Source organism: Diplotaxodon limnothrissa, linkage group LG22 (assembly GCF_057381915.1).
Source record: "Diplotaxodon limnothrissa isolate DT_005_m linkage group LG22, D_limnothrissa_male_GT1.1, whole genome shotgun sequence".
Lineage (NCBI taxonomy): Eukaryota > Metazoa > Chordata > Actinopteri > Cichliformes > Cichlidae > Diplotaxodon > Diplotaxodon limnothrissa.
Genome location: NC_140616.1, coordinates 20,065,576 through 20,088,382, shown reverse-complemented (window position 1 = coordinate 20,088,382; position 22,807 = coordinate 20,065,576). Strand labels below are relative to the sequence as shown.

Sequence of the window (22,807 nt, the reverse complement as noted above, 5' to 3'; positions counted from 1 at the left end):
GCTTTAAGAGGTTCAAGGCATCCGAGTGTGTCTTGATTTAGAGGAAAAAAAATATGATGGGAATTCCTCACAGCTAGTAATTTAGTAATTTTAGAAAGAGGGCGTGGCGGTCAATTCTCCTTGAAATGTTCAAACACATCCAGACTGCAGCACAGTAGCCTCTGGCAGCAGAGGCCAGCGTCAGCCACAGACAGACAGCTTTTGTCTTTATGAGAGTCGGAGTAAAAAAAAACAAAAACGGTGTTACTCTCTTCCCCAAACCCCCATAAAAACAGTGCTTACAAATCATCGACCATCTTCAAAGCGAAACCTCACAACTTCCCCAACACGCGTTATACACCAGCACTGGTGCATCAATCACTTGAAAACTATTTTACTTTTATCAAAGATGGGAAACTGACTGGCAGCAAAAGATAATAACACAGCCAGTGTGACACCTCTACATACAGCAGCTGTATGCAGCTTTTGAATAAAGACATGTTTTTTTATACGACCCAGATCTAAGGGTACTGATGGGCTGATATGCATATTTTAGCAAATATGCCTTTACAGCTGTGTAGAATGGTTGCACAGTAGTTAGTACTATTTCCTCACAGCAGGCGGGTGAGGGGAGGGTTCGACTCCAACATCTGGCCAGGGTCTTTCTGTGTGAAGTTTATATGTTCTCCTTGTGTCTGTGTGGGTTCTCTGGGTTCCTCCTAAAGTCATGCAGTTAGTGGGTTTAGACTAATTAGTGATTTTAAACTGACACTAAGTGTGAGTGCTATCAGACCAGTGACCTGTCCTGGATGTACCCTGCTTCTTGCCCCTTGACAGCTGGGATAGGTTCCATCCTCCTCCACCATGACGCTGAATCAGATAAATGTAAAACGTCTGGACTTCTTTAAGTTGCTTTAAGACATTTCACCTCTCATCTGAGAAGCTTCATCAGTTCTAGGCTACAATGACCTGGATGACTGAGAACCTTACCCTGACGCTGTACATATCGTAGCAGGGGACTTCAATCACGCAGACTTAAAAAAAGCAATCCCCAAATTCCACCAGCACGTCAAGTGTGCCACTAGGGGTGACAAGATTCTGGACAAAGTTTATTCCAACATCAAAATGGGCTACAGGGCCAGACCTTTGCCACATCTGGGTCAGTCTGACCACTTGTCACTGTTTCTAATCCCTGCATATGCCCCCCTCAAGAAAACTGCTCTTACCATCACAAAGAATATTACCATATGGCCAGAGGGTGCCTCTCAGCAGCTGCAGGACTGTTTTGACAGGACTAACTGGGATATCTTTGAACATCAGGACTTGGAAATGTTCACAGACGGTGTCCTCTGCTATATAAAACACTGCATAGACACTGTTACAGCAGTCAAACGGATCCGGGCTTATCCCAACCAAAAGCCCTGGATGACCCGGGAGGTCAGGCAGCTGCTGAAGGAGAGGAACATTGCGTTCAGGTCTGGCAACAGGGATTACTACACCACAGCCCGATCCAACCTGAAGAGAGGCATCAGAGAGGCAAAGGGGGACTATAGGAGGAGGATCGAGGACCATTTGAAGAGTAATACCAGCCGGCAGGTGTGGCAAGGCATCCAGCACCTAACCAACTATAAGATCAATCTCGGAGCTGCGGACGGTGACCTGGAGCTGGCAGAGGAGCTGAATATCTTCTTTGCCCGCTTTGAGACCAGGGTACCGGAGGTATTGGAGCCACAGCAGCAACACGCCACCCATAGCAGCAACACCCTCACCCTGGAAGAGCACGAGGTGAGGCGCATGCTGCAGGCTGTTAACCCGAGGAAGGCGGCGGGTCCTGATGGTGTGCCAGGTCGAATATTGAGGGATTGTGCAGGACAGCTGGCTGGGATCTTCACCAGGATTTTCAACAAATCCCTCGCACAGGCGACTGTCCCACTCTGCCTGAAGTCCTCCACCATAGTCCCCTTGCCTAAGAAGCCCCACATCACCGGCCTGAATGACTACAGACCGGTGGCACTCACCCCAGTGGTAATGAAATGCTTTGAGAAGTTGGTCCGCAGACACATCACAGCAGCCCTGCCCCGCAGCCTGGATCCACACCAGTTTGCCTACAGAGCAAACCGATCCACGGAAGACGCTGTAGCCACAGCACTCCATGCTGCATTAACTCACCTGGAAGAGCATGGTAGCTATGTGCGGATGCTCTTCGTGGATTACTGCTCAGCTTTTAACACCATCCTTCCACACAAACTGGTGGCCAAGCTACAAGACCTGGGGCTTCCATACAGCACCTGCATGTGGATCAATAGCTTCCTCTCGGGCCGTAGACAGAGAGTCAGAGTTGGCCATCACACATCCTCAGCCCTGAGTCTCAGCACTGGCTCACCCCAGGGCTGTGTGCTCAGTCCACTGCTCTACTCTCTCTACACACACGACTGCACTCCTCGCCACCACAGCAACATCTTTGTGAAATTTGCAGATGACACCACAGTGGTGGGGCTCATTTCCAAGGGAGACGAGTCTACGTACAGAGACGAGGTGGAGCAGCTGACGTCATGGTGTAAGGCCAATAACCTCCTCCTCAACACTTCAAAAACCAAAGAACTCATAATAGATTTCAGAAGGAAAAAGGCAGAGATCCAACCACTATTCATAAATGGGGACTGTGTAGAAAGGGTGGCAAGCTTCCGCTTCCTGGGAGTCAATATAGAGGAGAACCTTTCCTGGAGTGTGAACACCTCCGAGCTGCTGAAAAAGGCCCAACAGAGACTGTACTTCCTGAGAATTCTCAGGAGGAATAACATCACACAGAGACTGCTGGTGTCCTTCTACAGAGCCACCATTGAGAGTGTTCTAACTTACTGCATATGCATCTGGTACACTAGCTGCACAGGGGCTCAGAGGAAAGCACTCCAAGGGATCATTAACACCGCCCAAAAGATCACTGGCTGCCCTCTCCCCACACTGGAAGTTCTACACAACGTCCACTGTTTTAAAAAGGCCCAAAACATCATAAAAGACACCTCACATCCTGGCCACTCCCTGTTCGAACTGTTGCCCTCAGGCAGACGGTACAGGGCAATCAGAGCAAGGACTAATAGACTCAAACACAGCTGTTATCCAACTGCAATAACACATCTGAATACTACAAAAAAATGTCCATCACGCCACTCTTGTGTTAATCTATGCACGGTCTGAAGCATGTGTGTGGGAATGTATGTGAATGTTTTACTGTTATATCTTATTAGTATTTTAAGTATTCTATCTATTTTATTTATTGAATTTTATTGTTTTATTTATATTTTGATATTGCTAGGGATGATGCAATGATCGGGGACCATTCTTAATTTCGTTGTTCTCATGACAATGACAATAAAGTTTCTGATTCTGATTCTGATTCTGATTCTGATAAATGTAAAACAATGGATTATCCGATGAATGATCTACAGGATATATTTATGACTTCACAGACAACATCTTGAAATAGGTCTTTTTATTTAAGAAATGTATAATAAAGGAAATATTTTCCCGAGCCAACTGAACCAAGGCAGTTGTCTTGGAATTTTAACTGACCTTTATGTGCTCCTGAGTGGGATGGAAGAAGTCGCCATGGAGGGGAAAACCTGGACTTCTCTGCTTAAACTGCAGCACCTGCAATACATATGAAGTGTTTCACCATCTATGTATATTTCCTCCACTGGTAACTGGGTAAGCAGGAGAAGATAAATGGTTGGATGTATGGATAAATAATAAAGAACAATGTATAAGAGATCATAGAACGCAGATCTCAGTAAAAACAGGACTGGGTTTCAAGTCATTGTTTTACAAGTAATGGAAACAATAACAGCGTTTGGTGGTGTAATGCCCACTTATAATTTCATTTCCTATGTTTTTAAATAACTGCACTAGCCCACACACTGTTGTTAGTCTAAATAACCAAGTAAACAAATACTTAGTCTAGAAAGATCTCAAAAGGAAGACATGTGATGGAGAATGAATTGCCTTAAAGAAGAGGGGAAATAAATATCTGATCTTTAAGTAACAAAGAGGCTCATTGAAGTGAGGCTAATGTGGACAGCCCCGCTGGTTCACGTGTGTAATGTCTGATGAAAGTATGATTCACTCAAAAACACACATCGCCCTGGCACTGCAAGAGACAGCAACCAGGACCTGAAGAAGTAGAAAGTCTGTGTAATGAAAGAAAAAAGAAAAATGTTCCAGGCTTTACAGAATTATCGATTACCTTTGTGTGCTCTAATACTACTTACATCTTTTACTACTTACATCTTTTACTACTTACATCTTTTTCAGCTTCATTCATACAAATTGTTTTTTAAACTAACATTTTATATTGGTATCACTTTTCCAACTTTTTCAACATTTCTTTACACTACTTTACGCCCTGCCACGTTTATAGCGGGTAACACTCTAATAGTACAGCTATAGTTAGCTTAGTGTGAAATGTGATGCATGTCACACTGCTAAACCTTCTTCTCTATTTAGTCATCCACATATGACTGTTAATGCCTGAATAGGACAGAGATGGCATAACAGATAACTCTCCTGTGAAAGCTAAAAAAAAAAAAAAAAACTACATAGAAGTGCTAAAAATTCTAAAGATAAAAGTAAATTTGGTCAGCACACAAACTACCTGGTATTTATTTTCATTCTAAGCTGGTGGAGACTTCCTTCCTGGCAACCACAGCTGTTAGAGTCCTGGAGTCTCACGGTAGCCACCAAGCCACAGTATCTGCTGCTACGCAGAACAGAACTGCGTAAAGCATGGTTTAGTCGCAGTTCAGTTGGTACATGATGTGATGCATGACTCTGTGTACTTCCTCTTAGGAATTTTATCACTCAGAGCTAACCTTATCCCCCTTTCCACCAAAAACCAAAAGGAAGGACTAACTCAGTCTTTTAAAGATTTCACTAAAGCGTAGTTTTGAAGAAGAATAATCCAGGTTTTAATATGAAAAATACAGTTACATAACCATATTTTGTACTACATTTTTAAACATTAGCTGAGATTATAAATAGCTGTCCAGAGTTAGTTGGTTGAATTAAGGCACATAGGAGACACATACTGGGCTCTGCCAGTGCCGGGGGCCTGCCAAGCACTTTTTGGCATTTTTGTGGTACCCCACATGTTCCATTTGTGGGATCAGAAATAAAAGGATACATTACCGCAGCCTCACGTTCCCAGTTTGTCACATTGGGATGTTTGGTACCATTGTAACACATCTTCAGTGCCGCTTTTCAACATGCAGGGTAATATGAGTTCCTGCCTGAGACAAACACCTCAAGACTGCAAGAAAAACACTTGTGATGTCACAAGTGTTGCATGACTGCCAGAGAAGCTTGTGTGTATTTTTTTATATACATTTTTTTCATGTAACATGGAATATAAGCTATAGGCTATTATAAACTTTGTATATGATTTGAAAATACGGACAGTTGTTGTAAAAGCAGTGTTGCCTAACAGTCAGATGTTTCTCTCTGGATACTTAATTCCCACAGTCTACAAACAATAAGGGTAGTTTTGCTGATTCTGTCAAAGTATTCTTATTCTTCCCTTGAGGGGTTTTCAAGAAGAGAACTACACTGATATGATTTTAGCATTTTGAATACTACTGGTTTCACCTAACCAAGTTTGAAACTTCCCCATGGGGCTTGAATGATTTGAACAGATTATTACTGTCATCGTTATTTTGGGGGAAAAGCACACTCACTATTGGCAATCAGCACTGACTTTGTGAAACCAAAACATTATGAAAGAAAGCCCACCTATAAATTTAAAATGTCAACAACAAAAAACCCCAGCGGCGCTTTTGGTTTCCCTAACAGCGAGGCTGTTGTGAAGTCTCTTCTTGCATGTTTCACCGTGTTTCTCAACAACACTCTTGCCTGCTCTCTTCCTCATTTCATTACAGGAAGTGAGTTTGCAGTCAGATGCAGAGCTGTCACCCCAGTGGGTGACATATCATTCCTGTAAACTCTTGTGAAGATGGTGCCGTTCTAGTTCCAGATTCTGCTGCTGCCGCGATGCCCTGTTTGGGTCATCATCTCTCTCGCTGGCCTTGATGCCATCGGAAACAACGAGCCACAAATTTTGCAAGTAAGTGTTCACACTTTGCTGAGCTGCATCTGCTCAAGCGGACCTGTCGCTTCTTCATACTAGCCAGCTGTCTTGCTACATACTGTGACTTATAAATACAGGCAGGATCTGTCGAAATGCTTTCATGGATTAATCATAATATGCGTTATGTAAGATCATTTGAAGTTTAGGTATATGATGTGGCAATATCTAAATTCACAGTCTGTTAGTTAGTACACAAAGCTCGGTGCTGCAATGGAAAAATAGGTTCGATAACATCTAGCCTCAGCTTCCCCATTTTGCAACAAATGTGTCAGTTGAGATATAGCTCAATGGTCAGTATGTAGACTACAAGATCAAGAGCAGAGAGACGTGTACTAGTGATTCCTGTCTGTCTATTTTCTTTTTGTCCTGACTTCAGGCTGGAGTCTAGTCCATCTGGAGGATGGGGAATGTGATGCGAGGTGTGAGTGCTGAGAACAAGGTCAACACCGGAAACCCTGAAACCTCTCTGAAGGGTAAGATGTCCTTTTAGTGTATAAATAGCGCAGGCTGATAAAAACTACAGATTGGGAGCTTTCTGCACTCTTGGCAGCAACAACAGTCACTGTGATAATCCCTGACCGAAGAGACACTGATATCTTGAATACCAGAATTTACTGTTTCGCCATGTTTCATTATGCATGCCTATGATGATGTGGCAATTGAACCTAGGCAATTAAACACAAATCACGAGTACACATACATAAGAAATCACAAATCTAGTCTTAAAAACTGATTTCGGACAGTTTTAGTTATTTCTAAATCACAACGGCAACATTTGGCTGCCAGTAAAGGCTGCAAATATTACTGTTTTTGCAGGCACAGAAGACGAGGTGGTGGTGGTGCTCCAGGACTATCCTGCTCCTGAAATCAGCGAGCCGATCTACAGACTGGGAGAAAAGCTCAAAGTGGTTGCGCAGTAAGTTCATGTGCTTGCTTTTCTAATTGAAAAAAAGAAAAGAAAAGAAAAGAGAAAAGTTTTGGAGATTATGTGCAGCAAAAGGAAACCAAAGTCAAAAAGAAAGGTTTGTTTGTAATGGAGTGTTCTAAATGTGTAATTTAGAGAAGTGGCTCGGCAAAAGGTCAGTTTTTAATTCCTCTTTGCTTCTGTGTCGTTGTCAGGGAGGCTTATTGGTGGAGAGTGCGCTCTATCCAAACGGGGAAGGAGAACTACATACCCGGCAGCCATGTAGCACGAGTGTACCATGGGTAAGTAACACCTCACTGACACTATCTTCCGTTCCACTGGTCTGGTTGGTTTGCTTGAACTTGATAAAAATAGGTCCTTCTGCTTTACGAGCTGTCGTTTTAATAGAATGGGCATGACATATTGGTGATGCGCCCTATATTACAGCTGCGTTTGTGCTGATTTAATAAATATGGTGATTTATATTATTATCCCCACTAGTATTTAATCTGGAATTAAATACTCATTTGGGTTTTATTTTTCTTTTGGTTCAATCAGCTGGCTGTTTGAAGGTGTGGAGAGGCAGAAGGCGGAAGAACTGCTTCTTCTACCCGGGAACAGAGTGGGTTCTTTTCTGGTCCGAGAAAGCACCAGGGAGAGAGGTAAGAACAAGTAAACGACTACTTTCATTTGATTCCAATTCTTGGTTTCTGTGAATAAGTTAAAAGCAATCGTGAACTACCTCTGAGACTTAACTACCGACACAGGACATCAGCATAGTCACACCATTAACCGCTCAGTTAACCATAGCTGGAAAGGGGAGGAAGCAGCAAGCTGCTACTGAGGTCTAGATAAAGCAGGCCAATGACTGCTAAGCTAAGCTGAGCCAAATGCCTGCTGGTTGCATCTTTAGGCTGAATGGAAAGCAAACAGCCTATCTCCCAAAATGTCAAACTATATCTGTAAAGACACGTAAAAAGGGAAATGACTTCTAACTGGGCCAAAGTCCCATTGACCTGTGATAAATAAATAAATCCAATGACTAAACTTGACAGGAGATGGAAACTACACCACATGACTGAACTTCACGTTGCTTCTGCTTTGTCTCAAAGCCGTGGTTATTGATGTTATTGTTATTAATCATATGGTCTTGTTTCAAGATTGATGTCATTATTGAAAGCCTGTCTTCAAAGCATGCGATGCATGTCACATCCTCAGGTCTGTATTCGCTCTCAGTGAGGCACAGGAGTGTAAAGCACTATCGTATCTTCAGACTTGACAACAGCTGGTACTACATCTCCCCACGTCTCACTTTCCAATGCCTTGAAGATATGATCAATCATTATTCTGGTGAGTAGATACGTAAATATGTTGCTTTCTCATAGACCTTTAGTTCACATGTGAGACAGTAAACAAACTCATCATGTGTAGGGGCACACACACACACATATAAGTACTAACGAACTTCAGAAACCACACACGCTTAGATGAACAAAAATACAGTTTCATGTTCTTAATATAGAAGTATTTGTTATCAGTGTTTCAGCCTCTATATATATTTCCTCCACTGAAAGAATATTTTTGGAACACAACGGGAAATGAGATACAACTTGCATGTTTGATAAGCACTGTTGTGTACACAGTGAGGAAAAGCGGTTGTGATAATTGCTGAAGTAGTGCAATACTCTTGACACATATATAAGTTTGCTTTGTATGTTTGCTAGAGCGGTCAAGTGTTGAGTGGTTCATGCAAATTTTGCAACTTTATGTTTGTTCTTTGCTCGTCTTGCCTGGGGGCTGTATTTTACTTCCCCTATTGTTGCATTTTCAGATTCTGCAGATGGGTTATGCTGTGTGCTGACCTCGCCCTGCCTGTCTGGCACGATTCAGCCGCCAGATGCAAGTCTTGGAGCTCCACCTGTAGTGATGCGACGCAACTTTGACTGGAACAAAGTAGACAGGTACAGATGAGATTCAAATAAATATTTTGCTATGAAGGCGACAGCCATGAAGTGTGTTTATTTGAATATTTGTGAGCCAGAATTGCACAAAAGCTGCCCAGTGGAGGAGCATGTGCAGGGAAGAACTGGGGGGAAAAGTCTGTCCACTTTATTTTAAAACTGCAACATTGGGAGCTGGCCTTTGTCAGAAGATCAAGTTAGAAGCATGTTAGTGTGACAGTGCATGTTGTGTGCCCCTCCCTGAAGCTGGTTCTTCGGTCTTCCTGTTAAAAGGGAGGTTTTCCTTCCCACTGATGCCAAGTGTTGCCTCATAGAGGGTGGTCTGATTAATAAGGTTCTCTTGTATTACTGTAGGGTTTTTACCTTACTGTACAAAGTGCATTGAGGTGACTATTATGGTGATTTGGCACGATATAAATAACACTGAGCTGAACTGAACTGAATAAAATTCAAAATTGCCATCTTTGTCCCGCCTTAACGTTAAGCCTTTGAGATACAATTTTAATGCATTTTAATGAAAAACACATTTAAGCACTGTTAAAAAAAAATCTACAGCCAGCATCTAACCAACTTTGTGCAACAGTACCATGGGGATATATTTGAGCTTCAACAACAGAAAGCTCACAGTGGAGTAACAGAACAAAGCACTGTTGCCCTGTTTCTGTTAATTCACCGTAACTGTTTACACTGTTTATTCTTTATTTATTATTGTATGGAGGGCATTTGTCAGAGGCAAGATTTAGGAAAAGCAGGAAAAAAAACAGCTGACACTCAGGAGCCACAATCAACATGTCCACCAGTGTCTCATCTGACAAGCTGTAATTAAATCTTTACCAAACGAACAAATACTAAAACCCATGATACAGTATTTCCTCATTATTTTCAATTTATGTTACATATTTTTCTAAGATCACAAAATTGTTTCCATTCATGTTTTTTTTTTCAAAAGTCTATTTTTCACTTTAATTTTGGTTTTCAGAAATTATTATTTTTTAATATTTAGTTTCCATTTAAGTTTTAAGTTACATTTTAAGTTTAGTTATAATAACCATGGTATGACGGTTATAAGTTTCCTTTTTTTAATCTTTATTAAATATGCAAAAGATATTTTATAAAGAAATCGGTGAATCATGACACTAAACAAGAGGCAGCAATGAATATCTGAGGCAGCTGTGGAGGTGGAGCCTGGTTAACGGTTAAATGTGAAGGTCAGTGGTTCAGCCTCTGGCTCCATTTTGAAATTTCTTTGGGCGACAGACTGAACTTTGAATTGTCCCTAATGCACCTGTTTAAATGTTAGGTTAAAAGTGCTTACGTATGTGAAGAAGAAAAAATGTGTGAATGAGGCTACAGGTTAGAAAACACATTAAATGCTGAAACTGAGTAAAAAAAAACAAAGAACCTGCACTCAAATCCAGCATTTTACTGAAGGTTTGTCCTTATTCTAAGGTGGGATTAATTGTATTCATCTCTACACTTTACAGGAACCAGCTGGTCAGCACAGACGCCTGCAACGAAAACATGGTGAGCTATGGAGTCAGGAACAGCATCGCTGCCTACCTGTCCTTTGCTGGCGATCAAGACCCTTCACGGGTGAAATCAGATAACAGGAAGAAGAAAAGCAAATCGCTGTATGTGCTTCCTGAAAATGGCCTTCCGAACACTGACTATGACGAGGACTTCTAGATGCAACAGTGAAGCTAAAAAGACCGGACTATTTTTAAGTGGAGGCCAGTAGACAACTTCCTCTGAAATCTACTAACGATTCCTTCAGAGCCAGCAGAGAACAGTACTGAGCCGAAACTATTACCCCAAAACATCGAGGCGTTTCATTGTTTCTACTTTGAGCACTTTGAAGTACTTTTAACAATAACGCAAATCGCATGACCAATTACACTTGTGAAGTAGTTGAACTGGATGACGGTGCAATTTAGATGTGAATACCTGAACGCAGGGCAGAAAAACAAAGCTTGGCATTATGGTGTGATGAGTGATGTGGGAGAGATTCTAATTATATGCATATGGCTTTTTGTGGCTTTCAAACTATTTTAAGTTTTATTACTATGGTAAAATGGTCATATTGAGACACAGGCAAACTCAGATCATTTGAATTTGGGGGCTAAATTGATGCATTGAAGATGAAGATCATATAATGAGTGTGTCTCAACCAGTGATTTATTCACACACAAATATAGGGGGGATTGAGCGAAATGTGGCTTCCTCTTATAGTTGCCATCCTACGATTTGTCATTCAATATTAATTCTCACTATGAGATTCACTACACAAGCCAGTGTCGCAGTTATCAACAACCAACCTCTAATTAATGGCTTTCATTGTGGTGTGACCCACCGATCAAGAGAGTGAGACCATGTGTATAGACAGAGGTTGTAAAAAATATAATCCGCTTTAGTAATTTGAGTGAACTGGCCCTTTAAATATCCCCAGAGGGTGGAAAATAATCACTTCTGTGAAGCACGATAAGGCTCCAAATGGTTTATCAATAATATATGCTGTGTGGGTTGTTCACAAAATAGTTTTTTTTCTTCTTCTTGTAATTTTCTTTTAGTTTATTAATGTTTCCTAAACACTGAAATGTATGTTCCTGTGTAATAATTTATCTAACTTGAGCAACTCAGGTTACAAATATCGTTACCGGGCTTGGTAACAATATTTTAGTGTTACTAGTGCAACAGGATCGTGTGAATACTGTATATAATTAATATGTACCAGTTATCATGTTTCATGTATCAATCAATTACAGGTATGGCTGTTATGGTAATAGTCTGATGCTTTTTTGCCTTATGTTTTATTTAATGTTTCATGGGAATAAAGACCAGTCAACTGCAATACTAACCATTAGAGAGGTCACAGTATTTCTGGTAAACATCGGTGTACTGCATGTTTAAATTTAAGCAGAAAAACACGCACATGACCTAAAAGTAAGACAAAAATATCCCACCAGCTGTGAAGGTGTGTGAAGCTCAGGACTCAACCCGAGGACGACTGCTGCGTATAAAAACCCCAAAAACAACAACATCAAAAAAGCATATTGTGATTCAAGGTTAGGTTTACTGTTAACGTAACAGTTCACTGAACCAAATTAGCGAATAGTCATCAATTAGTTTCATTACCAATCTCTTATCATCATGCTTGTCTGTGCACCATTTGCAACTCATGCATATATTTTGCACTTTCTGCACCAGTGCTGAAAAATGGAGAGAAAAAAGATATAAAAAAAAAAAAAGACTGCCCCTTTTGAGAAAATGAGCTGTTAACCAAATAGAAAGGGATTTGGGCTTCCCCCTATTTAGCATGAGATTTCTTTAGGCAAATGTGAGCCCATGAGAACAAAAGTCAAAGCATCCTGTTTTTCATTCACCCTCTCAGATTTAATACTGTACCCACTGTTCATCTGATGTGGCGGCATGATGGGAAATTTCTGAGAACTTCTGAATTCTGATTTCTTCACAAACACACAGTCGGCCTATTGATATTTGCTCAACTTCCGCTATTCTGCAACGTCTTATGGAACAACTTCTTTTTAATAAGATCATATCTTACTGCAAATCTGCAATGAACCCGAGCAAAACTGCCGATGTTTTCGAGTCTGAAACTAAGAATGACGAACGCGTCCGAGGAAGCAAGCAGAAGAGCTGTCGAATCAGTCAGATGTGTGGGAAAATTTCAACTACGTGTAGTGCATTATGGCTGAAAAAGGAACAGTGTCCTAGAGGTTAAAGCACAGGTCTGCGTTTGGCCTGTGTTTGCATACAGAAAATAACAAAAATATATGAAATACTGGACTGTTTGACCTCTTTTACATTCTGAAATATTTAAAAAAAAAAATGATGAAATGATTTTGATGAAGAGGAAAGGGTTTAGAGAAAATGAAATGAGCCTTGGAGCATTTGCAGAGAATGTATGTTGTAGAAGAATAGTTCAGGAAATTGCTTTACGTTCCAGAACATATGCGCTATACAACTTTGGCGACCTTGCCAAATTGTATTTATTTGTTTTTTTGTGAAATTTATGAGCCAACTGTGTGTAATCAGTACAGGCAAACTCAGCACTTTCTTCTCTGTTAAAGAGCAAGATCAAATAGTTCTGTTGGCTTGTTTTAAAGTCTCGTAAAATATCTGCAAGTGGGGTTACACGGTGTATGCGCGTGAGTGTGTGTGTGTTGAATGGAACAATCAGTGATGCAGACACACACGTCTGGTAGCCTACTGCTGCACCATGCAGAGACTGCTTTCCAGTCAGCGTTAGTGACTTCTCACATAAGGCCCCCTCTGCAGACCATGTGCAACCAGTTGAGAAAAGACTGGAGGCTAAACCATAGGAAGATTGCGCGCTGAGCGACTTTGCTGTTTTGCTGTTAGTGCGGTTTGTCCACATGACACATTTTCTGCTTAAAGTTGAACAACTGAGGTGAAGAAAGCGGGTTGAAGAGTTCAACTTGGAATCAGAATGAAGGCAGAGCCATGGGAAGCATGGTCCATCAAAGGTCACTTATACATTCAAAACAAACTCTGCCTCTGATCACTCTGTTCATCCATATTCAAATCAGTGAAGATCCAACACAGAAAAAACAGCTGTTCCCTGAAACCATGCAAGCACTTACTGTAACACTAATGCAGATAAGAAAGGTAATACCCCGTCACCCTGCCAATCATCACACTTTTGTTGTACATGGTGAAAACAATTGCCCTCAGTGAGGCGCAGAGAGGAAAAAATACAGCTCAAACTTAACGTAACCAGATCCCCGTGCAGCTCATGCCGACTTACGAGAAACCCCCGGGTTCTGTGACTTTATGATGAGCAAAAGGGATTCAAGCTTGAGTCTCCTGTTCTCAACTTGATTTTTGTTTGATGTTGCAGTGGATGTTAGAACCAAGAAAAACACTCCAACAACGCACTCTGGCCTCTTTTCTTCTTCCTGAATGAAAACAAAAAGAGGAAGAAGAGTTGAAGCCTGCTCATAACTCGGCCTCTAAAAATGGGATCAAGGCACAGAACAAAAAGGGGGATAAGTGAAGGAAATGAAGAGATGGATGGGGATCCCTTATCCTACAGCCTGCTTTCTGTTAATCACGTTCTTCTGATCACATCACATCCTTTCCACTACCCCTAAGGCCCAGCTATAAAAACCTCTGACTTTGCCACTGCGGGACCCAGTGCTTGTTTGTGAGCTCCTAAAAATCCACATAAATGTTTCCTTTGCTTAATTAGAAATATTCTGTTTTAATTTACATTGCTGCTTTCCTTCTCCAAACTATCACTTTCATTATGGCTTATTTTTTAACTTCTATATGGTCTTAATAATCAACTTTAGGAATTTTGCTCATTTAAGTGTTGATCGTGTCATCAGAGCAGCTCTGGCTTTGACTCTGGCTCTGGCTTTTTCCACCACATTCCTTTTAATGCTATATCAAAGTAGGACGTGGGGAATTTGAATGCTGGGTTGTTGTCTTGAATCCTTTGTCTGCTCGTTGCATCAGTCATCATCGGTTTTTAAGTATTTTTTTTTCTTTGTTTTTTTTCACCCAGGACTTGTTGCATTGCAAAGATAAGATGATCATTGTTACGCACTTCAGCTTCCTCAGTGTCGTAGCAGATCAGTGTATGGTGCAGATAGACATTAGTATGTTCATTTCCTGTCTGAAAACCTCACACTGCGAGCTGACGTTACCCTGTGCTTATTTTGGTGTGAAAAGTGGCTTCCCGCTCTAACTTTAACTCTTACCACTTCCTGCAGACATAGAATAAAAATCAGCCTAACCCTGAGTTTGAAATTGAACATTTTCTGTTTAGTTTGAGTACATACTCCAAGTATATGTTATTGCAAATGATTGGGACATATATTGTACTGCTTTGCCACTGCTGTGCCATGACACTGACCCTATGAACTGTAACTCTTTTGCTCACATTTTACAGATAACGAGGGCACTTAGTAACTTTTGCAGTATTAGTTTAAACACCTGTCTGTGGACTGATGTGGCAAATGTCACAAATGGCTGGCTTGCCTACTTCAAGATTTGGCAGGATGTGGTAGTAGAATACTGGCATTTTGGCATATTTCATTTCATGTTATTTTCACATGGTTATTAGGACAAACCCCAAATGTTTATCCCATTTTAGGCTCAAAACAGACACGAACAAGGTAGCTGCACATTGAAAGATAATAATAAGGTTTTACTAAGAAGCCAGTGGTTCAATAATTACACTAATCAAGTGTAAATGCTTTTGACAGTTTCTCCTAATCCGGTGAAAAACCTCCTCCAAAGAGTAATGTCAACAGCACTGAGTGTTCTTCTCAGAAACAGCACATGAGAACATGGCCTTTAATGTTGAACCAGGGGCCTCAGCCAATACACACAACCAAATCCAAGGCTGTCCAGAGACCAAGAAGAAAACAAACAAGAACCGAACAGTCACTAGAGAAAAACTCCAAAGGTCCACATCTTCGCCAGGGAATGGGAAGGTCTTATGTGCGCTGCTAGGAATCTCTATCTACTTCCATTTCTGAAGCTTTTTCACATAAATACCAAAGAATGAGGAAGTCATGTGCATGATCATTACAGAATTACTTTTTCACATGTTTAATATAGAAAGGTTACAAAAAAAGCCAAAGTAAACACAGTGACAGATGCTATTACCCACAAGCGCCATGCTGTGCACTTTCTGTGGTAATCCTGGAGGGGACGGCTTTGTAATATCATTTTCCACATAACAAAAAAAACATTGCTTTTAACACCTTATTATCCAGACTTGAGTGACTTAGTTCACAGTTATTAGGTGCGATTGGTGTCTTTCATTCACAGCCAGTTACCACCATAACATAGCTAAACAATACAGGCACGTTTTATTTGCCAAATAAAATGTTGTGAAATCTGCAAAGCCTGCTTTAATGGGCAAAAAAACCTAAGAGGGTAAATATGATGAAAACAGCCACTTGAATCTGGGAAAAGTCAGCCTGAGGCATAAATTATTTTCTGGAAGTAGTTGAAGGATAGGTATTCGGAGAGGGGGGGGGGGGGGGAAAGGATAACTCGGCTCTGCTGTCACTCAGTCGCCAGCTGAGTAAAAGCTCAGAGCATCCTTGCCTGCTGCGCTATACAGCCATTACAAGAGGTGGATGGGTCCTCTTGGAAAAAAGCTCATTTTCAGTGAGGAGATTTTCGAGCAGCTGTTTGCCACGTGGCTTCTTCTAAATAATTAACACAAGCTTTCCACAGGCACTTTCTAAATGGGAATTCAGTTGTTGGTAAACCTAAATAAGCCCAGTTGGTGACTTAATATGCAAGCATACACTGCCTTCAGCATGCTATAAAAAGTCTTGTTAAATTTTCACTGCTCTGGCAGGTGAAACCATGTGTCAAGAATTTAAACATTTAATATCTCAATACCTGTGAAAAATTGCTTAAACGTGCAAGAGGACTTTGTGTCACTCTTTCCGTTGCCTTCAGCTCCCGTTGAAGCCCATCGCTCTCTGGCAGTGAAAAGCAGGATGGCAGTTGTGAGCATATTAGCGTCAGGAACAAGTCTGACGCACTTCCTAGTCAGTGAAATGAAGAAAAATAAAAGGCAGTTAAGATGGATGGGTTTCAGGTCAGACTCTGGGCTGGAGATGAATGCTCGATTAATAAAAAATACAGAGTTGATGAGAGGGAGAAATGTCAAGACAACTACTGGGACATTACAGTTTTTTCTGAATGCTTAAACCCTAACTGTGATTCCTGTAGCACAATCTCTAAAACTATTCAGACTTATAGCAAAACCACTCACTGAGTTTGCAAAACTAAAAGCACAAAAACTGCTTTGCACTCAGTTTGCAATTTTGTAACACACACTTTGCAAAACTGTAGGCACAATTCACTGCACAACACTCAATTACCAAATTTCCAACACACTCCTAGCAAAAGTATACACATGTATGGCTATCATTAACACTAATTTGCCAACTGTCTGGCACACTTTCACATGTGAAAACTTTTTTAGATAATTAGTTCACTTTGCAATCAGGCTAAGCACTATAATACAGGTAAGCTGTGTGTGCGGAGTACAATGGAGGGAGCAGAAAGAGTGAGAAGTAGAGGAGGCCGAGGAAGAGGACGTGGAGGTGAAGAAGTAGGATGAAGAGGACGACAAGGACAAGGAGGAGCAAGAGGAAGACGAGGAAGGGGGAGAGGAAGATGAGGAGGGGGGAGAGGAAGGGTAGGAAGAGTAAGAAATAGAATTGCTGATGACATCAGAGCTACAATAGTGGACCATGTAATCAACCGTGGAATGACACTGAGGGTAGCTGGCCAACGGGTCCAGCCTAACTCGAGCCGCTACACTGTAGCAAGTACCATAAGGACATCTTGAAATGAGAATCGGTTAGTACAGTCACTTCGCACAAAGATTTGTAGCACTGCCATATGCCAATGAGAAACACACCAATACCATTGATGTAAAAATACTGAAATTGTTACTTTACAGAATTGCTAGATGACCAGATGCTGGGGGCAGAGGAAGCATGTTCACTGCAGACCAAGTAACCCATATAGTCATTATGGCGATTGCAAATAATCCTATACTTGGAAATGAACACTTGTGTTTGTTTTGATGTGTTTGAATAAACACCAGTACTTGAAGTTTGGATCCCTCTATGCTTATGGATCTATGACAGAAGTATGAGCTCAAACTGACATAGCCTACCTTGTGCACAGGGAAAGCAAAAGCCAGATGTGTTTTGTATTCATACCATCAGTGTGTAGTTGGCACATTGTGTGCTTAGTAGATGATGGCTTGTGTGTACTGTTTGATACGGAAACACCATTTTTACGAAGGTGTGAAGAGTTAATCTAGCTGTGTTTGCTTTTGCAAGAGAACTACAATGTTTTGATGATTGGGTGACAGGTTTTCTTATTTGTGTGAAGAGTTTTGCAAAATTAGCCAATAGTTACAAAAAATGTGCTTAAGCAATCAGAAAAAACTGTAATCTATCACATAGCTTACGTGACCACTCATACTTGACATTACAATGGCACAAAAGACTGAATCATAGTTCACCTTCAGTGCAAGAGGACAGAATGCAAACAAAATAAGCTGCAGCTTTTTTTGTCTTCACACTTCAGTGGTCACATTGAAATGACGTCACCACTGGACCAACTTCAGAAACAACTTGCCTTTGTGCTCCAATTTTTTATCGATCCAACTAGAGAGCCCTGAACAGCTCTGGAGAGATCCTGAAAGTACAGCCACTACCAGGAACACCTAATCTGCTTCTCTTAACTCATTCACTGCCAATGGCTGGCAGTGAATGAGTTAAAAGCTCGCATTTGAATATTTAAATACTGCTCTCTGCGTTTAGCGTTCTAATTCGATGCAGGTGTGAAAGTTCCTGGCAGCGGTCATGCTTTCTGAATATTACCATGTTCCTCATGCAAACTACTGCACCATCAGAGACATTTTGGGCAGCGCACATGGTGATGGAAAGTTATACAAATATCTCATATGAACCCACTTAAATATGCGGGGACAGGCGGCTGCTGAGATTCAAACTCTGAGATGTGCCTTCACACTTTCCTTTTGCTTCAGCATTAGGTGCACTTCGGCACATTATTTTTTTTTCTGCTCAGAAATCCCCATTAACAGAACAAAAAGGTAAAAATTTCAAGAGCTCAAAGACATTACTGCCACTGCGAGAATGTGATTACTTTCTAAACAGCCAACCACATATTCATCCCCTCTAAAACATTTGCTTGTAAACTATCTTCCTGCTAAAGACACTGACCTGTTGACCGACACGTAAGCGCACACATACACACGCACACTTTTCAGTGCCTGTGGCTGTGCTGCTTTTGGAGAAAGACCAGAAACAACAGAAAAGCTCTGACATGGTTGTTTGCACCTTTGGCTGCTGATTACCGCACAGATAGTTCCAGGAAGAATAACATGGCTTATCACAAGTTTCTCAAAGTGATCACTCCACTCTGCAAATACAATCTCTTTATTAAAAAAATAAGAGATCTCCAAATTAAGGCGCTCTGGAGTTTCTATGGTGTTGCGTTTTAGCAGATTAACCATTTAAATCTATCAGTTGTAGAAAAGTATTCTTTTAGTTGTGATACTGACGATTCCTTGATTTAGAGCATTTCATGTATGCAGAAAGTTACATGTGACAACATTAAAACAAAAAACAGTATAACATTTACATTTCTTATTTGTTTTCACCTTTTTTTTTCACACGCAATCGTGAATCAAGGGCTTAAATGTGCATTTTGGCAGCATGTGACCCAGTCTGTTTAATGTCAGATACAGATGTGCCGTGGCGCTTTCCAGGGAAAGAAAAAAGACAGGCAGTATGTCTAAGAGCAGCATACCTCCTGTTTTCCTGGACTTTTATTGAATGATGAAAAGTGAAGAACAAACCTGGATTTCATAAAATGTCTCTCCCTGATAATGAACTGCTGGATGTCTTTCTGACGCCTTGTCTGCATGAACCACTTCCATCCCCTCCCCCATAATAATTCTTTTTAGGTAAGTGCAGAAGAAGCCAGAGTTTTGATAAGCCACGCAGGCATCACCTCCTTCTTGGTTGGAGCCCTAGTCTTCCCTTATCAGGCAGTCATCTGGCAAAGGGAACTATCTGGGGAAGGACTGCTGGAGCCAAACAGACAAATAGCCGCCCAGAGAAGAATGGCTGCTTGCTATTGCAGTAGCTGACGTGGACCTACGTGTGCATCCCACACAGAAGCCCGTGCTGCTGGAGGCCCTAGAGATGCTTGTCTAACAGCCTGCAAGTGAACCTCGACATCGACTCTGAGAGTGGAGAAGTGAGCAGTATTTTGTTCCAGTAATCAGTGTTAAATGGGATGGAAATGTACACAAACTGACAAGTACATATGGGGATAGGCAGACTGATACACAGATGCAGACACACACCACAAGGAAACATTTAAAGTGAGGTCATACAGTGCAAACCTCTTTCATTATGATATAACAATCGGAGATGAGAAGAAATTGGGCATTTTTGTGGGTTTCACAGATTGTCCTCTGATGTGACAAAAGACCGCATAACATGACAAATGCAGGGTTCATAAGGAGCAATGTTAGTTTATATTAGGTATGGATATGTTTATTGGGCATGACTCCATTTTTACTGGCTCTGCAGCCACTCTTTCTACGATAGTTTTGTCTTTTCATTGCAAATTAATTGCAGACTAGAGCATACCACAGGCGAAAGAGTAATGGAAACACTCATTAGGATGGATCTTGACAGCAAAACTTTCCAAGTCTGGGTAGTGGTGGTGAGCAGATAAATGGAAAACTCACGTTGTGAATCCAAACGTCAGCCGAGTCTCACTCTCTCTCTCCCAAGTACGTGCCCTAGATGAAGTCATCATTACTGCCCCGTGCCGATACCAGTGCCCCAAAACTGTTCTCTCAGCAGTGTCCACAGTGTACGAGTGGCATTTCATGCCAGATATGTCCAGCATGTGGATGAGAGAAGCTATTTATCAGGTCTAGAGAGGGAAACATTCCTTCATTCCTCCATCCATTTTCTCCCAGATCTCTTGATTACATAATAAGGATGCAGACTCAACATACTTATACGCCATCTGCAAGAATCATTAGAGCTACGTGAAAAGAAAAATTACGTGCAGTTCAAAGTATGGAAATTAAACAAAATGGGCCAAACTGGGAATCTGTGATGTGGCAATAGAGCAATATTATGCCTCCTGGCGCTGGTTTACATAGAAACTAATTGGTGCTGATTAAATGTGAAAATATTTATCTGGAAATAAAATAATACATTTCTTTCATATGGTTATGCTTCTGGCGAGAAGTTAAGTTGCATTAACAGTACTGTACTCTGGTTGTTTGCCGTTGCCTGACATCTAGTGGGCATTGTGAAAAATCATGATGACAATAGTGTTTTCCACATGTGCAGCTCAACCTCACTTTACCACAGAATGAGCATGGTGAATGAATCTGCGATGGGATCAGCGTTTAAAAATAAGGTTGGGTTCCTCCTGGTTTTGCAATAGAAAAAATAACAAAGTGGCAGTGATTCTGACATTGGGCCCCACCTCGAGACACTTTAAGCCTTGCCTGGTCAGGCTTTATGGAGACTTGAGCTCTCGCTTTTTCAAAAATGACTACAGTACTCTGTACTGGTTTTAAATATTGAAAGGATTATGGATACAGATTGAAGATGATTACTTCTGCTGTTCTAAGAAAATTTAGTACAAAGGAATTCATGTTCAGGTGAGGGCCACAGTGCTTCTACAACAGTGGCTCTCAAGCTGATACGGCATAAAGGCATGAGGCATGGATGACCATAAAATATATATATATATATATATATATATTTTTTTTTTTTAAGTGAAATAACATTAACCCTTACATACTGTTCTTATTGTATGCCTTCACAATATGTTTTTTTTTTTTTTTACCCAGGTCTAAGAATTCCCTCATAATAATTGTCTATAACTAATTTCAAACTGCAGGTCTGTTTAGAATGCATTACTAGCCTGTCTGACATCAATAAATGGAGTATTAATCCTTAATTAATGTTTCCAAGAGCAGGGAGAGTTTATTTACTTTAAGGTTTTACAAGAATTGTTTTTTGTCAGAAAACATCATCATGTCCTGTTTTATCTAAGACCTAAAAATACAACAGCTATAAAGATTACATGATGAGATGCAAAATCTATCTGTGTGCCAGTTGAGAACCTCAAATAACATGCATGTTTTGGACTGTGGGACGAAGCCAGAATATCTACCCAGATATGCAAAATACACACAGGCAGGATGTGAAACTGTAATGCTTTTCCTGGGAAGCAACAGTGCTGACCATCCCACTTTTGTTCTGCCCTATTTCAAGTCCTGTGTCTGTGTGGAAGCACCATCTTTCAAGGCACACTCTGACCTCTGTTTCATGGGTGGATCATATATGATCACTCTTGGCTTTTTACTAATTCACTATTCAAAGATTCCACCGTGATTCTTCAGAGACCAGCAGGTTCTTGTCTCTGAAGGAACCAATATGGCAAATGCTGTGGGAATGCATACAATTCTAATGACAGTGTCAAGATCAACCACTGTTCCATTAAAAATATGCACAGCCATAATATGTATAGTTTCACAATTTCACAAACATTCTTCTAAAATCACAATTTTCCTTGATTTGACCCACATTTGACATTTGTGTATCTAAAATTTAAGCAGGTACTGGTCAAGTTTGACTCAGAGCAGTCTTAAGGTGCAGAAATGTGCAGCTCCTGTACAACCTTATGAAATGTTTATGTATGTATGTATGTATGTATGTATATATATATATATATATATATATATATATATATATATATATATATATATATATATATATATATACACACACACACACACACTTACTTGTAAATAAATGTACTTGTGTGTTTATTCCACTATAACTTAATGTGGATTTCCCTTTTTTCTGTTGTGTAAGATTTGAACGCTTAAAGCACGTTTCCATGCATAGAAATAATAAAGACCGTTTTTTTAAGTTTTGAAAGACCTTTTTTCTGGAGGGTTGAAGTTTTTTTGTTTTGTCTCAATCTTATATATTGTGATTAGTGAAAAGTGAGAGACTGTTCAAAAGATACTATCTGTAGTTAGTTACCAGCTCTTCTGGTGAACATATTAAACTTAATTATTTATTGTTTATTGCTGTCAATGAAGATTCACTACAAAGAAATGCGAATCGCTGTACAAAACAAAAGAACAGCCAGAATTATTTGCCTTTGGGGTTTTCGGATATATTTCAAGGACGGACTGCCCGGTGCTGCACTATTTAC

The 22,807-nt window shown here is 40.7% G+C and overlaps 1 protein-coding gene across 1 annotated transcript; it reads left to right on the top strand.

The window, feature by feature from the left end:
* Positions 1-5,949: 5,949 nt before the first annotated feature.
* Positions 5,950-11,812, top strand: sla1a (Src like adaptor 1a). Its single transcript, XM_085346355.1, has 8 exons — positions 5,950-6,091; positions 6,492-6,588; positions 6,932-7,031; positions 7,235-7,321; positions 7,578-7,681; positions 8,238-8,369; positions 8,851-8,980; positions 10,465-11,812. Exons 2-8 carry the CDS (start codon positions 6,516-6,518, stop codon positions 10,664-10,666), a joined length of 828 nt encoding a protein of 275 aa, XP_085202481.1. The 5' UTR covers positions 5,950-6,091; positions 6,492-6,515; the 3' UTR covers positions 10,667-11,812.
* Positions 11,813-22,807: the final 10,995 nt, after the last annotated feature.

What these genes read in the sequence shown, in the direction of transcription:
- sla1a (XM_085346355.1), top strand. Translation starts at nt 6,516, where the DNA reads ATGGGGAATGTGATGCGAGGTGTGAGTGCTGAGAACAAGGTCAACACC. An exon ending in AAGCTCAAAGTGGTTGCGCA is followed by an intron (nt 7,032 to 7,234) that starts GTAAGTTCATGT and finishes TGTCGTTGTCAG; the next exon opens with GGAGGCTTATTGGTGGAGAG. An exon ending in AGAAAGCACCAGGGAGAGAG is followed by an intron (nt 7,682 to 8,237) that starts GTAAGAACAAGT and finishes TCACATCCTCAG; the next exon opens with GTCTGTATTCGCTCTCAGTG.